Source organism: Schistocerca piceifrons, chromosome X, assembly GCF_021461385.2.
Source record: "Schistocerca piceifrons isolate TAMUIC-IGC-003096 chromosome X, iqSchPice1.1, whole genome shotgun sequence".
Taxonomy (NCBI): domain Eukaryota; kingdom Metazoa; phylum Arthropoda; class Insecta; order Orthoptera; family Acrididae; genus Schistocerca; species Schistocerca piceifrons.
Window position 1 is genome coordinate 634,400,218 of NC_060149.1, and position 18,576 is coordinate 634,418,793.

The following is an 18,576-nucleotide window of genomic DNA, read 5'->3' on the forward strand; positions in this document are numbered from 1 at the left end:
GTACGAAATGGAATGAGTATGTCAGGTTGGTAGTAGGGAATGCAAATGTTTAACTTCAGTTTATTGGGAGAATTTTGGGAAAGTGTAGCTCATCTAGAAAGGAGACAGCATACAGAATGTTAGTGCACCACATTCTTGAGCACTGTTCAAGTGTTTGGGATCCCCAACAGGTCAGATTAAAAAAAGTAGGTTCAATCAGCACACAAGTACTATGGAGATGTTTTGTGAATATAGGAATCACTGGAGGGAAGACTATGCTCTTTCTGCAAAACACTACCATGCAAATTTTGAGAACAAGCATTTGATGCCGACTGCAGAATGTTTCTATTGCTGTCAACATCCATTTTATGTAAGGACCATGAAGATAAGATGCAAGAAATTAGGGCTCATACAGTCATTTTTTCTATTTGCATGTGGAACAGGAGAGAAGATGTTTAGTAGTGATACAAAGTACCCTGTGCCATGCATCGTGTGGAGGTTTGTAAAGTATGCATGTAGATGTAGAGTATGTGGCACTGTCAGTGCGAGAATGTACCTCTTTCTATCTGGATGGGTTCCTGGATTGAGAAATCTAGGTTTGGCCAGTCGAGAGAAGGTGCTGATGACATTATTTTTGCTATCACTCAATTGCCAGATTTGTGTGTCAGCTGACTTTTGTTGGTAAGTATGCTTTTTTGTTGAAGTATGTATGGCAAGTGAGTTTATGTGCACAAGTGGGTGTTAATGCAATTTTTACGATCGTTTTTTCTTTTTTGTGTTGTGTTGACAGCTGTTGGCAGTTATACTGGATTGTGACCAATGCGTATTAAGGAGGTTGTTTTACCAACAATAGTGAGGTTATGTTTTTGATATTAGTTATACGGGTCAGTTTTGTTTTATGGTACTGCAGATTTCATTTTAGCTATATAGATGAGTGAAATTTCCAGTACCGGGTTATGGAGTTATGTGTGAGTGTTTGTGGCATTGTGGACTTCGTTTGAGCTATTCAGGTTGACTGAAATTTCTGATATCAGTTTTTTGGGCTTTTTCATTGTGATTTTGCTACTTACGGAGGACTTGCTTTGCTTTGATTTACCTATTTGTCTTTGTTTTGGTATGTTTTCATTACAGACTGCCGTACATTTAGTTTATCCCCACCTACAGCCCCGAATTCCTATGTTGCCCCATTAGTATCACATTATTTCTACAATTAAATGTTTTTCACATTATTTGTGTCTGTTCACATGTGTAGTTAATGAGTGATGTCATGGTCGCTTTACTGCATAAGCTTGCAATAGGGGTATGGCTACGAAACCTTTCACAATGGAGTCCTTGCATAAAAAGCTCAGCTCACTTGCAGCATCAAAGTCAGATAAAATTTCAAGCTCTCAATGATTGCCTCCAAACCTTTCGGAGGCTACATCTGACTCGTGAAACTGGCAAGGCTCTCACTTTTATACCTATAGGGTGGCATCTGTTTGGTCGGACTATGCCCTGGTGACCCCAAGGAAACAGCACGCTACGACCACAGATTATGTCAGTGCTCCCAATCGAGGCTCACTTGCAGTGCCATTACTCGCATCGGATGGTAAATTGCAAGAAGTCTTCCTCTGTGCTCCTTCTTTACAAAGTGCACACTTCCATGCACTGCTAAGTGCATAGCTGATGTCTCCATTAAAGCTGTTTTCACATAGCCTAATTTCAACTGCTAGTCTCAATAGTATGATGCACGAGTAAGTATTCTCATTTGATCAAACTAAATCTGTGCTTTTCTAATGGGTTGTGCTCAGCCATGGCTGTTTTTTAATTCTTTTAATTCCTATATTTAAAGTGACTTTGATCCTCAGCACAGTGACCAGCAACAGTCCGTATAGACTGCTCCACTTAACTTTTGCCAGATTCAAAAGAAACATCATAAATTCCTTGTACTCTCAGGCCAAGATTATCTCAAATTTATATTAACTTCAAGGAAGTGAGGAGGACCAACACATAGCAGGGATTCCATTCTGTGGTGCAACAACTAACAAGGTAAGAGCCCTAAGCAAGCATGGAATAATCAGTCTTCTGGTCATTTACAAAAATTAAAGAAATGTTGTGACCCATTACAGATGATCTTGGCCCGAGCGTATCTAGAATTTACAATATTCCTTGTGAGTGTGGCAAAAGTTGTGTAGACCAGCCTATACAGACTATAGCAAATCACTATGCTGAAAATCAGCATCATCTTAAACACATAAACTTCAAAAAATCAGCAGTGGCTGAGCCCAGCCTGTTAAATGAGGATACTTGCTCACCCATCACACAATTTGCATTCTGTGAGCAGGGAAGCAGTCGAAATTAGACTATGTGAAAACAATTTTAATAGACACACCAGCTATCTGCTTAGCAATGTATGGAAGCTTGCACTTGATAAAGAAAGAGTCGAAAGAAGACGTCTCACACTTTACTGCTCAATACGAGTGATGGTGCAGCAAGAGCAGCTGGATAGGAGTGCAACACAAATTATGGACATAGAGGGTGCCACCTCAGTACATGCCACTTATAAGGCCATCATGATGTAACCCAGCAAATCAGATGCCATCCTCTGGGTATAACAGAGAGAGCCTCGCCAGTTACTCAATAGTCAGACTTAGTCACAGCTGACAATGGAGGCAACCATTGAAGCTTGGTATTTTATCAGAATTTGCCACAACAAGTAAATCAAGAACTTTAAACGCATGTGTCAACCATCTTGATGGCGTCGCAGGTCAAAACCAATAGGTAGTACTGCAATCTTCGGTTTTGCCCTGCTTTCTACACTGAGGAAGGTCTGGTGTATAACATAGGACAATCTTTACTTAACTCCAACATAATCATTTCTACTATACAATACTTATAAGGCAAACTTTGTTGTCACTGCGTTAGACATCATTTGCCGCCTGGAGAGTAATGGTACAATTCAAGGCTGAGAATTAAAACGCCCACAATTGTGTCCTACACATCATCAGTTACTGTCATTTGCCACTCTATGTTACATTTCTCCTCTCTTTTGTTGCTACCAAGCTATAATGTTTTATATTCTTGTTTGATACACATTTCTCTTAATTTGAATACAAAAAGTGTAGTAGTGCAGGTAACGCTCTAATATGTTTAAGTTTAAAGAGAACTTTGGATGTTGAAATTGGAACACTATAGAAGTAAATGAACTTACTGCAATGAAAATCTCAACTTTCACATTGTAACTGTCTAAATATAATTCCATGTACCGTAACATTAAATGAAATTTTTATACTAAATACACAGATCAGTTTACAATATATTCATAGGAAGTGGTGTTTAATTTTTAGTGTGCATGCAAAATTATAAACAGAGGATAACTGTTTGACCTCTGAAATGGAAAAAAAAGCTGGAAGACTAAAAATTCTTAATACTGATGGAGCTACAATAAGCAGCAAACAACATAAGTTACTGCCAGCTTCTGATCGAGATACTAAATGTCAAATCCCTCCCCCCTCCCACAACCAACAATGATGACAACAGCAACAACAATATGTGATAAATCTGCCTTTCTGTACGTTGTATCTCTTTTTCCAATTCTTAACTCAAAATGCCCCCCCATGAACCATGGACCTTGCCGTTGGTGGGGAGGCTTGCGTGCCTCAGCGATACAGATAGCCGTACCGTAGGTGCAACCACAACGGAGGGGTATCTGTTGAGAGGCCAGACAAACAAGTGGTTCCTGAAGAGGGGCAGCAGCCTTTTCAGTAGTTGCAAGGGCAACAGTCTGGATGATTGACTGATCTGGCCTTGTAACAATAACCAAAACGGCCTTGCTGTGCTGGTACTGCGAACGGCCGAAAGCAAGTGGAAACTACAGCCGTAATTTTTCCCGAGGGCATGCAGCTTTACTGTATGATTACATGATGATGGCGTCCTCTTGGGTAAAATATTCCGGAGGTAAAATAGTCCCCCATTCGGATCTCCGGGCGGGGACTACTCAAGAGGATGTCGTTATCAGGAGAAAGAAAACTGGCGTTCTACGGATCGGAGCGTGGAATGTCAGATCCCTTAATCGGGCAGGTAGGTTAGAAAATTTAAAAAGGGAAATGGATAGGTTGAAGTTAGATATAGTGGGAATTAGTGAAGTTCGGTGGCAGGAGGAACAAGACTTCTGGTCAGGTGACTACAGGGTTATAAACACAAAATCAAATAGGGGTAATGCAGGAGTAGGTTTATTAATGAATAGGAAAAATAGGAGTGCGGGTAAGCTACTACAAACAGCATAGTGAACGCATTATTGTGGCCAAGATAGATACGAAGCCCACGCCTACTACAGTAGTACAAGTTTATATGCCAACTAGCTCTGCAGATGACGAAGAAATTGAAGAAATGTATGATGAAATAAAAGAAATTATTCAGATTGTGAAGGGAGACGAAAATTTAATAGTCATGGGTGACTGGAATTCGAGTGTAAGAAAAGGGAGAGAAGGAAACATAGTAGGTGAATATGGATTGGGGGACAGAAATGAAAGAGGAAGCCGCCTGGTCGAATTTTGCACAGAGCACAACATAATCATAACTAACACTTGGTTTAAGAATCATGAAAGAAGGTTGTATACATGGAAGAACCCTGGAGATACTAAAAGGTATCAGATAGATTATATAATGGTAAGACAGAGAGTTAGGAACCAGGTTTTAAATTGTAAAACATTTCCAGGGGCAGATGTGGACTCTGACCACAATCTATTGGTTATGACCTGTAGATTAAAACTGAAGAAACTGCAAAAAGGTGGGAATTTAAGGAGATGGGACCTGGATAAACTAAAAGAACCAGAGGTTGTACAGAGATTCAGGGAGAGCATAAGGGAGCAATTGACAGGAATGGGGGAAATAAATACAGTAGAAGAAGAATGGGTAGCTTTGAGGGATGAAGTAGTGAAGGCAGCAGAGGATCAAGTAGGTAAAAAGAAGAAATATTGAATTTAATTGATGAAAGGAGAAAATATAAAAATGCAGTAAGTGAAACAGGCAAAAAGGAATACAAACGTCTCAAAAATGAGATCGACAGGAAGTGCAAAATGGCTAAGCAGGGATGGCTAGAGGACAAATGTAAGGATGTAGAGGCCTATCTCACTAGGGTAAGATAGATACCGCCTACAGGAAAATTAAAGAGACCTTTGGAGATAAGAGAACGACTTGTATGAATATCAAGAGCTCAGATGGAAACCCAGTTCTAAGCAAAGAAGGGAAAGCAGAAAGGTGGAAGGAGTATATAGAGGGTCTATACAAGGGCGATGTACTTGAGGACAATATTATGGAAATGGAAGAGGATGTAGATGAAGATGAAATGGGAGATATGATGCTGCGTGAAGAGTTTGACAGAGCACTGAAAGACCTGAGTCGAAACAAGGCCCCCGGAGTAGACAATATTCCATTGGAACTACTGACGGCCGTGGGAGAGCCAGTCCTGACAAAACTCTACCATCTGGTGAGCAAGATGTATGAAACAGGCGAAATACCCTCAGACTTCATGAAGAATATAATAATTCCAATCCCAAAGAAAGCAGGTGTTGACAGATGTGAAAATTACCGAACTATCAGCTTAATAAGTCACAGCTGCAAAATACTAACACGAATTCTTTACAGACGAATGGAAAAACTAGTAGAAGCCAACCTCGGGGAAGATCAGTTTGGATTCCGTAGAAACACTGGAACACGCGAGGCAATACTCACCTTACGACTTATCTTAGAAGAAAGATTAAGGAAAGGCAAACCTACGTTTCTAGCATTTGTAGACTTAGAGAAAGCTTTTGACAATGTTGACTGGAATACTCTCTTTCAAATTCTAAAGGTGGCAGGGGTAAAATACAGGGAGCGAAAGGCTATTTACAATTTGTACAGAAACCAGATGGCAGTTATAAGAGTCGAGGGACATGAAAGGGAAGCAGTGGTTGAGAAGGGAGTAAGACAGGGTTGTAGCCTCTCCCCGATGTTGTTCAATCTGTATATTGAGCAAGCAGTAAAGGAAACAAAAGAAAAATTCGGAGTAGGTATTAAAATTCATGGAGAGGAAATAAAAACTTTGAGGTTCGCCGATGACATTGTAATTCTGTCAGAGACAGCAAAGGACTTGGAAGAGCAGTTGAACGGAATGGACAGTGTCTTGAAAGGAGGACATAAGATGAACATCAACAAAAGCAAAACAAGGATAATGGAATGTAGTCTAATTAAGTCGGGTGATGCTGAGGGAATTAGATTAGGAAATGAGGCACTTAAAGTAGTAAAGTAGTTTTGCTATTTGGGGAGCAAAATAACTGATGATGGTCGAAGTAGAGAGGATATAAAATGTAGGCTGGCAATGGCAAGGAAAGCGTTTCTGAAGAAGAGAAATTTGTTAACATCCAGTATAGATTTAAGTGTCAGGAAGTCATTTCTGAAAGTATTTGTATGGAGTGTAGCCATGTATGGAAGTGAAACATGGACGATAAATAGTTTGGACAAGAAGAGAATAGAAGCTTTCAAAATGTGGTGCTACAGAAGAATGCTGAAGATTAGATGGGTAGATCACATAACTAATGAGGAAGTATTGAATAGGATTGGGGAGAAGAGAAGTTTGTGGCACAACTTGACCAGAAGAAGGGATCGGTTGGTAGGACATGTTCTGAGGCATCAAGGGATCACCAATTTAGTATTGGAGGGCAGCGTGGAGGGTAAAAATCGTAGAGGGAGACCAAGAGATGAATACACTAAGCAGATTCAGAAGGATGTAGGTTGCAGTAGGTACTGGGAGATGAAAAAGCTTGCACAGGATAGAGTAGCATGGAGAGCTGCATCAAACCAGTCTCAGGACTGAAGACCACAACAACAACAACAACAACAACTCAAAATGCAAATTTTCTCTTTTGTTTCAATTGGGTGACACACTTCTGAGTTGCAAACTATGTATAAACTTTTTTTTTTTTTTTTTCAAATTTTTGCAATGCATGGGGGCAGCAGAGGAACAATTCCTGCTCTGTGTAGACTGTTGTAGGGGGATATTGTGCAACTTTCTGAAACAATGCAGTCGTCATACCTATGCTTTGTGCTCCATATTGGGCAATGAAACTATGTGAGCAATGAGCTTTATTTTCTAATTGCTGTAGGTAGAATCCACAATGAACCAGGAACTATTTTGCATACTTTAGCAGAAGCAATCCAAATACAGCATAGCATAACAAAACAGAATTGGTCAACAGCTAGTACTACTAAAGTACTACTGCTTAACTATATGAATGACAAAGTTGGCACTGATCTGAGACAAAACATTAAAAGGTCCAGATCATCTACAAACACATGTGCCCCCCCCCCCCCCCAATCTCTCTCTCTCTCTCTCACCTTACTCCTTTGTGTCACATACTAATGCTGAGTGAAGGGCAAGGTATTTCTCTTGTTTATGAATGTTGCTGTCATTTTGCAACTGTGACTGATTGACAATAAACTTTGCAATACCATAAATACACTGCAAGACTTATTTTCAGTGTTTCCAATTATTTACAGAGTCATTTACCCAGTGATTCTAAAGGTGACACCATTTATTCTCATTATTACATGCTTCTGTACAACAAACAGTCTTCTTCACTGATGGGTTATCCCAGAATATGACTCCATATAGACATGTGAGGGGGAAAAAAGGTAAGACAACGCACTACATTTTCACCTCCCTCTCAGAGTAGTCTTAATCTACAGAGCTTAAACATCTAAGAGGCTAGGTTTTAAATAAAATAAAAAGAAATAGTATTAAATGCTTTAGCATGTAGTTCTAACACCAGATTCACTTTCATATTGTCCTCTAATGACCAGATAATATTGTAACAGTGACAGATACAATGATGAACATAAAAAGAACTTAGCGTACATGGTTCTGAGCATTTTAAAATTTGTGATATATCACTCCTACACTATTCATTGCAGTATTGTGGAGAAAAGTTCTAAACGAGATACAGCTGTATAGAAGTGCCCTTAAGAAGACAATCTGAACCCTCATCTTTACTGCCCACGGTTAGCAAAAATAGTCTTCTGTTCTTACATATTAATATACAGTCTTTAAGAAAGAAGTTGGAAGAATTGCAGTACTGGTTAGAAACTTCCAACTGTGGTATACTTAGTGTAAATGAGCACTGGCTATATTCATCAGAAATTGACCTCAATATTCCATTTGGTTACTCCTTAGCTAGTAGTTACTGCAGATCAACAATTGGACATGGGGGTGTTGCAATATATATTAAGAATGGACTAAATCTACAATACTTTATTACTGATGTCACAGACCTGTGTATAGACACCATCTTTGAGGCTGCAGTTGTACATATACCTAAACATAATATTATTGTTGCATCTGTATATCGCACATCATCTTCTAGTGAATATGAATTTATGGTAAATTTAAAAACACTGTTAGTCTTACTAACTAAGCCTAAATATAAAAACCAAAGAGTCTTAATTTTTGGTGATATTAATATGGATATCAAGGTACAGAGTCATGTCATATTGGAATTCTTGGATAGCCTAAAAGCTTTTGATTGCTATTGTTTAAATGATAAGCCTACAAGATATAATGCATGCTTAGACAATATAATAAGTAATATCCATGAAAATAATGTTGAAATTGGAGTAGTCAAGTTAGGCCTAGCTGACCATGATGGCCTATGGATTACAGTTCCAGTCAGCATTCCAGATGAACAACACAAAACTGCTAGACCTATGAATGAATGCAACATAAGAGAGTTTAGAACTAGATTAATGTCAGTTAACTGGAATGACATCTTATACAAAGATATGTTTGTGAATAACACAAGCAAATTATTTTTAGAGGAAATTGCAAGAATATTTGACGAGTGTTGTCCCAGATTGGTAAAAAGACAGAATAATAACCAAGCTCATAAACCACAGAGACTAAATAATTGGTTTACACCATACCTCAACAGCATCAGGATTATGCTTCTTATGTTTAAGGACAGATCTCATAACAACAACGAGTACAAAGAGATGTACATTAGAATAAGAAAAATTTATAGATCTGAAATAAGTTTGGCAAAACGTAGGGCGAATGATAACTATATTCTTAAATCCAGAAACAGCTGTAAAGCTGCCTGGGAAGTAATTAAAAGTGAAATAAATAGACCAACAACTCAACTAGCTATACCCACAGCCCCAGATATCTTAAACTCACACTTTGTTAATTTCAGTTTACAGCAAGATTTGTCTCCCCTCAACGCCATGCTTGATGCTAAAACTCTTAGGTTCAAATAAGTATGTAGTCCATAAATTCTGCTGGGCAACAGTAACTAAACATGATGTTAGCAAAGCAGTAGGCAAACTAAGTAGTTCCAAAGCAAAGGACTTCTATGGTCTGTCAAACTTTGTCATAAAGAAGATATCAAGTGATCTTCTGCCCCCTCTAACCACTCTCATTAACCGTATATTACAGCAAGGGATTTTCCCCGACTGTTTGAAAATAGCAGTAACTATTCCCATATTTAAGAAAGGAGATAAATCAAATCCAAGTAACTATCGCCCTATCTCATTAATCCCAATAATATCTAAAATAATCGAAGACTGTGTTCACCAACAAATTAATCACTATTTTGAGAGGAATAATTTGTTAAGTAACTCACAAGATGGATTCAGGTCTAAACTATCCACAGTTAAAGCAGTTGAAAATATTGTTAGTGATATATATGATGGCTTTGAAAATAAATTAATCTCCTGTGCTACTCTCCTAGACCTGAGTAAAACATTTGACACTGTATCTCATAGTACTTTGATCATGAAATTAAGACACTACGGCATGGAAGAGGACACCCTGAAATTATTAGAATCCTACTTAAGCAACAGTGTACAATTTGTTAGTGTAAATGGGCAGCTGTCAAACCCACAAACAATAAAAAGAAGTGTGCCACAGGGCTCCATACTTGGGCCCTTCCTGTTTGTAGTGTATGTTAACAATATGCCACAGTATTTACCCTGTAAAACAGTCCTCTACGTAGACGATACAACTTTTATCAATTCAGGACAGACTCTTGAATCTATATGAGAAAAAGAATAATATAGTATTTGAAAAACCGGTTCATTGATTTAGTGCAAACACTGTATTCATAAATGAAACAAAAACTGAGGAAATATTCTTTAATTTTAAGGTATCAAACAAAGAAAATAAGTCCGTTAAACTGCTAGGAATGACGATTGGCTAGAAACTTAGCTGGGATAAACATATCACATACGTCTGTTCTAAACTTGCACGTGCTATGTTCCTACTTTGTAAGCTTATGAGTAATGTCAGCCAAAACTTACTGATACATTCATATTTTTCTTATATACACCCCCATCTTGCATATGGTATTCTGCTCTGGGGAAATTCTCCCAATTCAATATCAATTTTCAGATGGCAAAAAAAAAAGCTCTTCAATGTATAGTGGGTTTATCTCCTAGGGATACATGCAGGGAACATTTCAAAAAACTTATCATGATGACAGTTCCTTGTTTGTACATATATTATTGCTTACTACACGTAAAAGAAAACAAAGCTCAGTATCCCCTTAGGTCATCTGTCCACACCCACAAAACAAGACGAAATCACACAATTGATTTGCCATACTCTAGACTGTCTACGATACATAATAGTTATAAATATGTAGGCCTCGAACTGTTTAATATGCTCCCTAAAATTGTACAAACAGTATCTAAAAGTAAATTTAAGACAACATTGGGTCAATGGCTCAAAGGTAAAGCATTTTACTCAGTTGATGAATTTAAAGATTGTAATATGGCAGATATGCTGTTTTAATATAGAGAAAGGTACCTCTGCCTGTAGTAGGACCTAAATTTGTATCAATAGCTTAGGATAATGACATAGTGTTATCAACATGTATATGATAATGACATAGTGTCATCAACATGAATACTCCCTGCTTAATATAAATCTGTATAATGTTTTCCTTTTTACTGTAAAATTAATAATAAATAAAATTCCAAATGTGTGCTATTGTACTACACTAAATTTCATATGATTTATATATACATTGTTATGAGAATATAACCATCTTTATATTGTAATTGAACTTACTGACGAAGCCCATTGTATAAGAAAATACTGAACGGCTGATAAAGATTCTTATTCTTAAAAAGAGCTTTAAGGAAATACGGAAGCGTCCGATCCCGCCCGTCTGCTTTGACTCATGACGTCACAAATATGGCGGAAACAAAAACAAACACACACACTTTCCACAAGACGCCTAATGACACTAACGGGACAAGCGCGGGAAATGGGGTGTTTTGGGTGGGGGCAAACTAAATATAAACAAATTTAGACGCCTTGCGTAGCTACAACGTGAAAGTGAAGACAGCCATGCATGAATACCCACCCACCTCCCCAGGGGTCGTAACCCCTTCAACCTATAGAAGATAAAGATGCTTCAGTAGCTGATTAGTGTTTTTTGTCTTTAAAAAAAAAAAAACTCACGGGATAGATCGAACTGATCAGAAAGATAAATATAATAAACTAAAACAGAAATTGGAGGAAACAGATAATTAAAATAAGTAATAAGTGTTTTTAAATTTAAAAAAAACTCACGAGATAGAACGAACAGATCAGAAAAGTAAATAAAATAAGATAAAACAGAACTGGAGACAGCCACACTCAAACTAAACTCCGCGTCGTCATGACGTCCCACACGACAACACCCTTACGTCACGGGTCAAAGCCGACGCGTGGGATCGGACGCTTCTGTTGACCCATCTTTAATCTTAGCCTTAAAAAGAAACGGCAAATAACAATGATAACATTAAAAATGGTTGACAGCGTGTTGCGTGAAACAATGTAATGGAAACCATGGTCTCCATCCATAGAGAGAGAGAGAGAGAGAGAGAGAGAGAGAGAGAGAGAGAGAGAGAGAGAGAGTGTGTGTGTGTGTGTGTGTGTGTGTGTGTAATTGGCTTTCCTGGTTCAGGCTGAGTGATGCTACCATATTTCGTACTGCAAAGCCATACGAACTAAGTTCTCCGAAGCTTAGAGGCATTACACTATTGCTCGAAAATCAGACCACAACTGCACAGTGAATGTTACTTTTTTCCCAGACAATGTTAATATCGTCACCATTCACCTCACTCGAACCACAAAAACATTCGGTAAATACACACAGTCATCTAAACATAATAATCCTACATCTGTTTCACATCAAGGAAGTAATGGCTATTCGGTTCTCTACCATTCTTAACATTTCCTGGCATTTTATTACGCTAGCTCATGAAATTTGTAAAATCACAAAACATGACAGGCACACCTACCACTTGCTTCGTTTTGTTCCTCCAATGTAAAATCGCAATAATCTTGCGTTTCATCCGCCGCGAGGCCGTTTAATATAGCCGAAATTGTGTCTTCTATTCGATCCATACTTAATTTCACACTAAGTACTGTTATAAAAAGGACAGGCGTGGCACATCAAATACAGTAAACACTGTGCACCCGTTACTTAACCTTTACTGCTGCCTACATCATCACCAACCATTACCATAGGAAACATGCATCAAGCTTCTTCGGAACGCCGTGTTTTCGCAGGCAACGAAAACTTGCGCATGCAGTCGCAAACCAACACACCGCCACTCAACTGGCCTGCTGACTTAAAAGACGGTGGACCCACACACAACGCTCTATCTGCGCAGACAGATCGTAGGGGGTCGACAGGAGATTTTTACAGGTATGATATGTGCGCAAGCCTGGACGATGAAGGTTTGAGCAGAACTGCTCATATTTGTGCGCCCAAATCACATCAGTCCAGACAAATCGTAGCGTGTGTATAGGGGTGCGAAACATGTTTCAGGCATCTGTTTGTTCAGTCTAGTGCTTCTCTTCTTTGCATACACAGTAAAAACTAAATTCGTTGCTATGGATCAGTCCTTTAGGGAGTTCATTGGTGCATTTATTGGAATACATTAGAGTCACACAAGTCTGTAGATAGGTAAGATCACGGATTACATCGATCAAGAAAGCAGCTGTTTATTGTTCTTTAACAGAGAAAAGAAGAGCAATTAACCCTTTCGCAAATCGAAAATTGGTATTTTTTTTAAGTCGTTGGAAAAACAACCAAAATTATTATTCATTCAATACTGCCTGGTCCATAATCTATCGTGCAGCGTAGATAACATAATTTAAAAAAAGAAATTTGCAGAGGTATGAGATCAGAATATTGTGTTAAGTTTAAAAAGGAACATCTTGCAGCTGTCTCTTCAGAGACATCGGGGTTCTTACACTTGTGTGTCATACATTTAGTCCTTAATGGACTATGTGGTTGATAACAACTATGAATTAAAGATATATTGTACAGTTCACTACCACAATATCGTAAGTCAAACATTTCAGTACGGTAGACTACGAATTCTGAATGGAATTTTATATTTTGGTCGAAACCCATAACAGGTTGCTTGTAGACTTCTTGTAGGGAACTGAAAATCCTATATACTCCAAAACAAAGTAAAGATACTTCATTGGTCAATCCTATGATTTATTCGAATATACAGGGTGTTCGGAAATTCCCGTTACAAACTTTTAGGACTTGTAGAGGGGAGCGCAGACACAATATTTTTGAATAACATGTCCGGAGACGTACCGCTTCCTTTCTACGACGGTTTCGATTCAGATGTTTAACTCATCAACTTCTGCGTGAGGAAGTGAATTGGGCGCGACGCCGTACAGTTATTAGGTAACAATTCGAAAGGAAATACAACGTGACATCCATTTATCACTTAAGCATATTTGTTTGTAGTAACACTTAAACATTATACGTTATGTACGTACTGTATGATGGGTTCTTTTTTGTTTTGGAATAATGTAAACACGTAATGTTTAAGTGTTAATACAACAAAGTGTGCTTAAGTGATAAATGGATGTTTCGTTATGTTTGGTTTCGAATTGTTACCTAATAATTGTACTGCACCACGTCTAATTCAATTCTTCAAGCAGAATTGGATGAGTTAAATATCTGAATTGAAACCGTCGTAGAACTAAATGGTACTTTCCGAACATGGGTTGTAATTCAAAATATTATGTACTCACTGCCGTCTACAAGGCCTAGAAGTTTTTAACGGGAATTTCCTAACATCCTATATGGACGTATAAAAATATAGAAAATAGCTGTAACTTGTCGCAATTGATAGTTTAAATAACTGAGATACTTCACTTATTGTCATTAAATTCTTCTTCATAACAACATGTATAACTTCGCATGCGTCAGGTGTTATTTCGCTCAATGCTTGTTTGGACATTCCTGTAGAAAACCGTGTCTTTTTAATTTCTGCCTGTTACCAGGAATCGCAATGTCGCTGTCAGTCGTTCTTGTGGTGAACTTACCCTCCTCGTGCCATTATTTTGCAGTGTTACATAAGGAGCTGCGATCGTTTATGGACATTTTTACGTCTCCATGTGAATTCCGAAATAATTTCGTCAGTCATCAGGTTTGCCGTGTAATGTGTGAAGTTAATATGAGGAGGTAGCGTTGCTCACATCTGTAGGTTTAACCTTAAAATACCCTACACGTGCCTCCTGGGTGGTGCTAATTGAGCAACAGTGATTACAGGCAGCCAGACTATTCATAGGATCTCCTGGCAATGACATATCAACTAAATAGCAGAAACAGCTATTTTCAGAGCTCATTAACCAGAAACAGTGGACCAACTATCAGACTCCTTCAACTGAATATCGAAAGCATTAGCAGGGCAAAGTGTGACTACCTGTCAAAATTTTTGAAGAAATATTCCGAAGCCGAGGTCGAATTCCTGGATATTCTGCACTTGGTGTAACTTACCACGAGGTGTATGGAATTGCTACGTATGTCCGTAACAACATAAACGAAGCTTCACTGATTTCTGTAAGTGTGGAGACAGATATACATACAGTTGTCGTACAATTGCACGGCATTACTATTACAAATGTTTACAAACCACCCAAAACAACATGGCCCGATTTTGTCCTACACACAGCAGAACATCCTGCAATTTACATAGGAGACCTCAATAGTCACCATGAACTTTGGAAGTACTCTCAAAATGATGAAAATGGGAACATGCTTGCAGAATGGATCGAAGAGAATAATATTCATCTAGTGTTTGATGCCAAAGATCAAGGCACTTTCAGGTCAGCTGCTTGGGACAAGGATTCAAATCCTGACTTATGCTTTGTTAGCTGCAGCGAAACTGGCTTTCCCATCAACACCACAAGGAAAGTGATAGATGCCTTTCCTCACAGCCAACACAGACCTGTAATAATACAAATTCGCTGCACTGTTCCTGTCATACGATCAACTCCACATGCTCGATGGAATTTCCAGAAAGCCGACTGGATGAAGTTTTCAACGAAACTGGATAAGACCATTCGATGGATACCTCCATCACATAATAACTATCAACACTTCATTGGTGCAGTAACAACAACAGCTAAAAAGTGTATGCCAAGAGGATACCGAAAAGAATATATTCCAGGATGGAATGAGGAAAGTGAAACACTGTACCAATACTTCCAGCAAAGTGGTGACCCAGAGATAGCTATGGAACTATTGTCCTGCTTGGACATGTCTCGGAGGCAGAAATCGGTAGAAACAGTCAAAACTATGGACTTTACCCAGTCGAGCAGGAAAGCATGGAGTCTTCTGAGAAAACTGGGAGGAAGTGCACCAGCATGCAGAAAAAATTCCGAAGTAACACCCGACCAAATTGCTTCCCACATCATTACTACCTCAAGAGTACCTCCTGACAAGAAACATACAAGACATATCAGACAACAGCTTCGTGACCTGAAAAAGAAGGCATCTCCCTCATCTGAGTATACCCATCCCTTCACAGTTTCAGACATTGACTCTGGACTGAAAGACCTCAAACCCCTTAAAGCACCTGGATTCGATGGTATCCATCCAGAATTCCTGATCCATATGGGAGGAAAAGCTAAGAAATCGCTGGCATCCTGCTGACTGGTCAACTTCCATTTGAGTTTAAAAAGGTGAAGATAATATCTGTTCTGAAACCTAGCAAACCCAGCAACAAGGTAGAAAACTATCGCCCCATTTCCCTACTCAGCTGCTGCTACAGGCTTATTGAAAGGCTAATATATAACAAAATAAGTAGCGCTATCTTAGAGAACGTTCCAGTTGACCAGGCAGCCTTCAGACCAGGGCGTAGCTGCTGTGACCAAGTATTGTCTCTCACATCCTTCATAGAGTCAGGATACCAAATGAAGCAGAAAACATCTGTGGCATTTGTTGATGTAACTGCCGCCTTCGACACTGTGTGGAGGGAAGGCATACCCTGCAGAACAATGGCTCGACTGATTAACAGCATGCTAAGTGATCGGAAGTTCCAGGTAATCACTGGAAGCAACATAAGTAAGGAGAGGAAGCTGAACAACGGATTGCCTCAAGGATCAGTTCTCTCACCCTTACTGTTCAACCTATATCTATCTGATCTACCTGACACTTTGTCCAGAAAATACTGCTATGCTGATGACCTGGCTCTAGCCGTCAAACACCAGGAAATGAAGACAACAGAATAGATTTTAGCCAATGACCTGTCTGCAATAGACAATTACTTCAAAATCTGGAGACTCCAACCTAGTGTGAGTAAAACAGAAGTGTGTTGCTTCCATCTAAATAACCAGTTGGCGAACGTAAAACTGGAAGTAAGTTTCAGAGGCAGAATTCTTCGTCACAATTGTAACCCAAAATATCTTGGTGTCATCCTGGATCGAACACTATGCTTCAAACAACACCTTCTTAACTTAGCTCAAAAGCTGAGGACTCGAAACAACATCCTCCATAAGCTATGCGGAACTACCTGGGGATCTTCAGCAACCACCCTGCGAACTTCAGCTCTGGGCTTGGTATACTCAAGTGCTGAGTATTGTGCACCTGTTTGGATGAATAGTCATCATACAAGGCTTGTTGATACCCAGCTGAATACGACAATGCGCATAATATCTGGCACAATCAGATCTACTCCAGTTTATTGGCTTCCACTGTTAACCGGTATAATGCCTCCTGATCTACGCAGATGTACTGCCCTTATGATAGAATTCCACAAGATCTCCAGGGATTCTAACCTACCCGTGCATAGCGACCTGCCACTTTTAAATCGCAAGAGACTGAAATCACGTCATCCAACTCTGTGCAATGCTGCTGACATGGTTGCTAAGAATTTCAAACCTCTTGAAGAATGGAAAGGTCGGTGGGAAGTAGTGACAGATGTGCACCAGCATAACATCTTCTCAGGTGCTAAACTTCCAAGTGGATTCGACTTACCACGCAAGACCTGGTCTACTCTCAACAGAATCCGTACCAGCCATGGACGATGTAGGGATACTCTCTTTAAGTAGAAGAAGCCGCCTGATCCAGCTTGTGACTGCGGGGCTCCATACCAGACTGTTCACCACATTGTCAGTGAATGTAGGATTCGAGCCTATCACGGCGCCAAAGAGGACTCCCTGCTAGCAACTCCAGATGCAGTGCGCTGGATTGAAGGACTGGATATTCAGTTGTAAAGACAAACTTAAGTTTCTTGTGTGTCAATATGTACATATCTATATGTAATTTCATGATATGTCTGTATTAGCTATACGCTAAATAATAATGTGAGGAAACTGCCGTCGCTTAAGGAGCTGCTGTCTAAGCCATTTAGAGCGTTCTTACCATCCTTAGCTCTGTGTCCGCCCCCAGTAGCTGAGTGGTCAGCGCGACAGAATGTCATTCCTAAGGGCCCAGGGTCGGAGCTTTTCTCCGCTCAGGGACTGCGTGTTGTGTTGTCCTAATCATCATCATCTCATCCTCATCGACGCGCAAGTCGCCGAAGTGGCGTCAAATCGAAAGACTTGCACCCGGCGAACGGTCTACCCGATGTGGGGCCCTAGTCACACGACATTTATTTTATCAGTGCTGTATTAATATTTTTTTAACACTATATAGTTCCGAACACAGACCACAGTAGAATTTCCTGCCCTATAAGTAAGTTTCTATCAATAAAAAAATACACGATGCACCTGAGTTGTACACCTCTGCAGCAGTGCCCAAATGTACACGTTGGAACTGCGACGTTCACGTCGACCGATTACGCGATACACACGGGATATTAGATTCGTTCGAACAAAGGTATCACAACCGATGGAACCGTTTTCAAACTGGTTTCACGGCCTGGATCCGCGCTTGCGCAATAGACGGCAATAATGCGAGCAACTGGAAGCAGAAAATTTGATTTCTTGTGAACTCCTTCACTAGAATTAAACCTTTTGAGAGCTCTAGGTTCCTATTTATCAAGTAATTATTGTCTTACGTAGTTATCATAGAATTATATTATTACTGAATTGAATTACAGGCTCAACTGTTCGTTTTGTATTATGACATTTGTTTCAGCATGGAAATTTTATCTAAACTTAGGTTTTGTTCATTGTTTTGCATATGGAGAAAGCAGTTGTCTTTGGAGCTATTGGTCTGGCAGTATCTGTAATCCCTGAGATTTTGACAGACCGATGACAACGAAAAGCCAGACATTGTTGGTTCCGATCCTGGCTAGGAGGAAGCGACAGTGGCAGGGAGACGTACACTGAGGTGA

General features: G+C 39.4%; 1 protein-coding gene across 1 annotated transcript in view; it reads right to left on the reverse strand.

Annotated features, from left to right (window-relative positions):
• The window catches only part of LOC124721439 (8-oxo-dGDP phosphatase NUDT18), a 162,794-nt gene extending 150,100 nt beyond the window's left edge, over positions 1–12,694 (reverse strand). Inside the window, exon 1 of the mRNA XM_047246417.1 lies at positions 12,280–12,694. Coding sequence (XP_047102373.1) covers positions 12,280–12,385 — 106 coding nt within the window. The 5' untranslated portion in view covers positions 12,386–12,694. The remainder of the gene's footprint in view (positions 1–12,279) is intronic.
• Between the last annotated feature and the right edge of the window lie 5,882 nt (positions 12,695–18,576).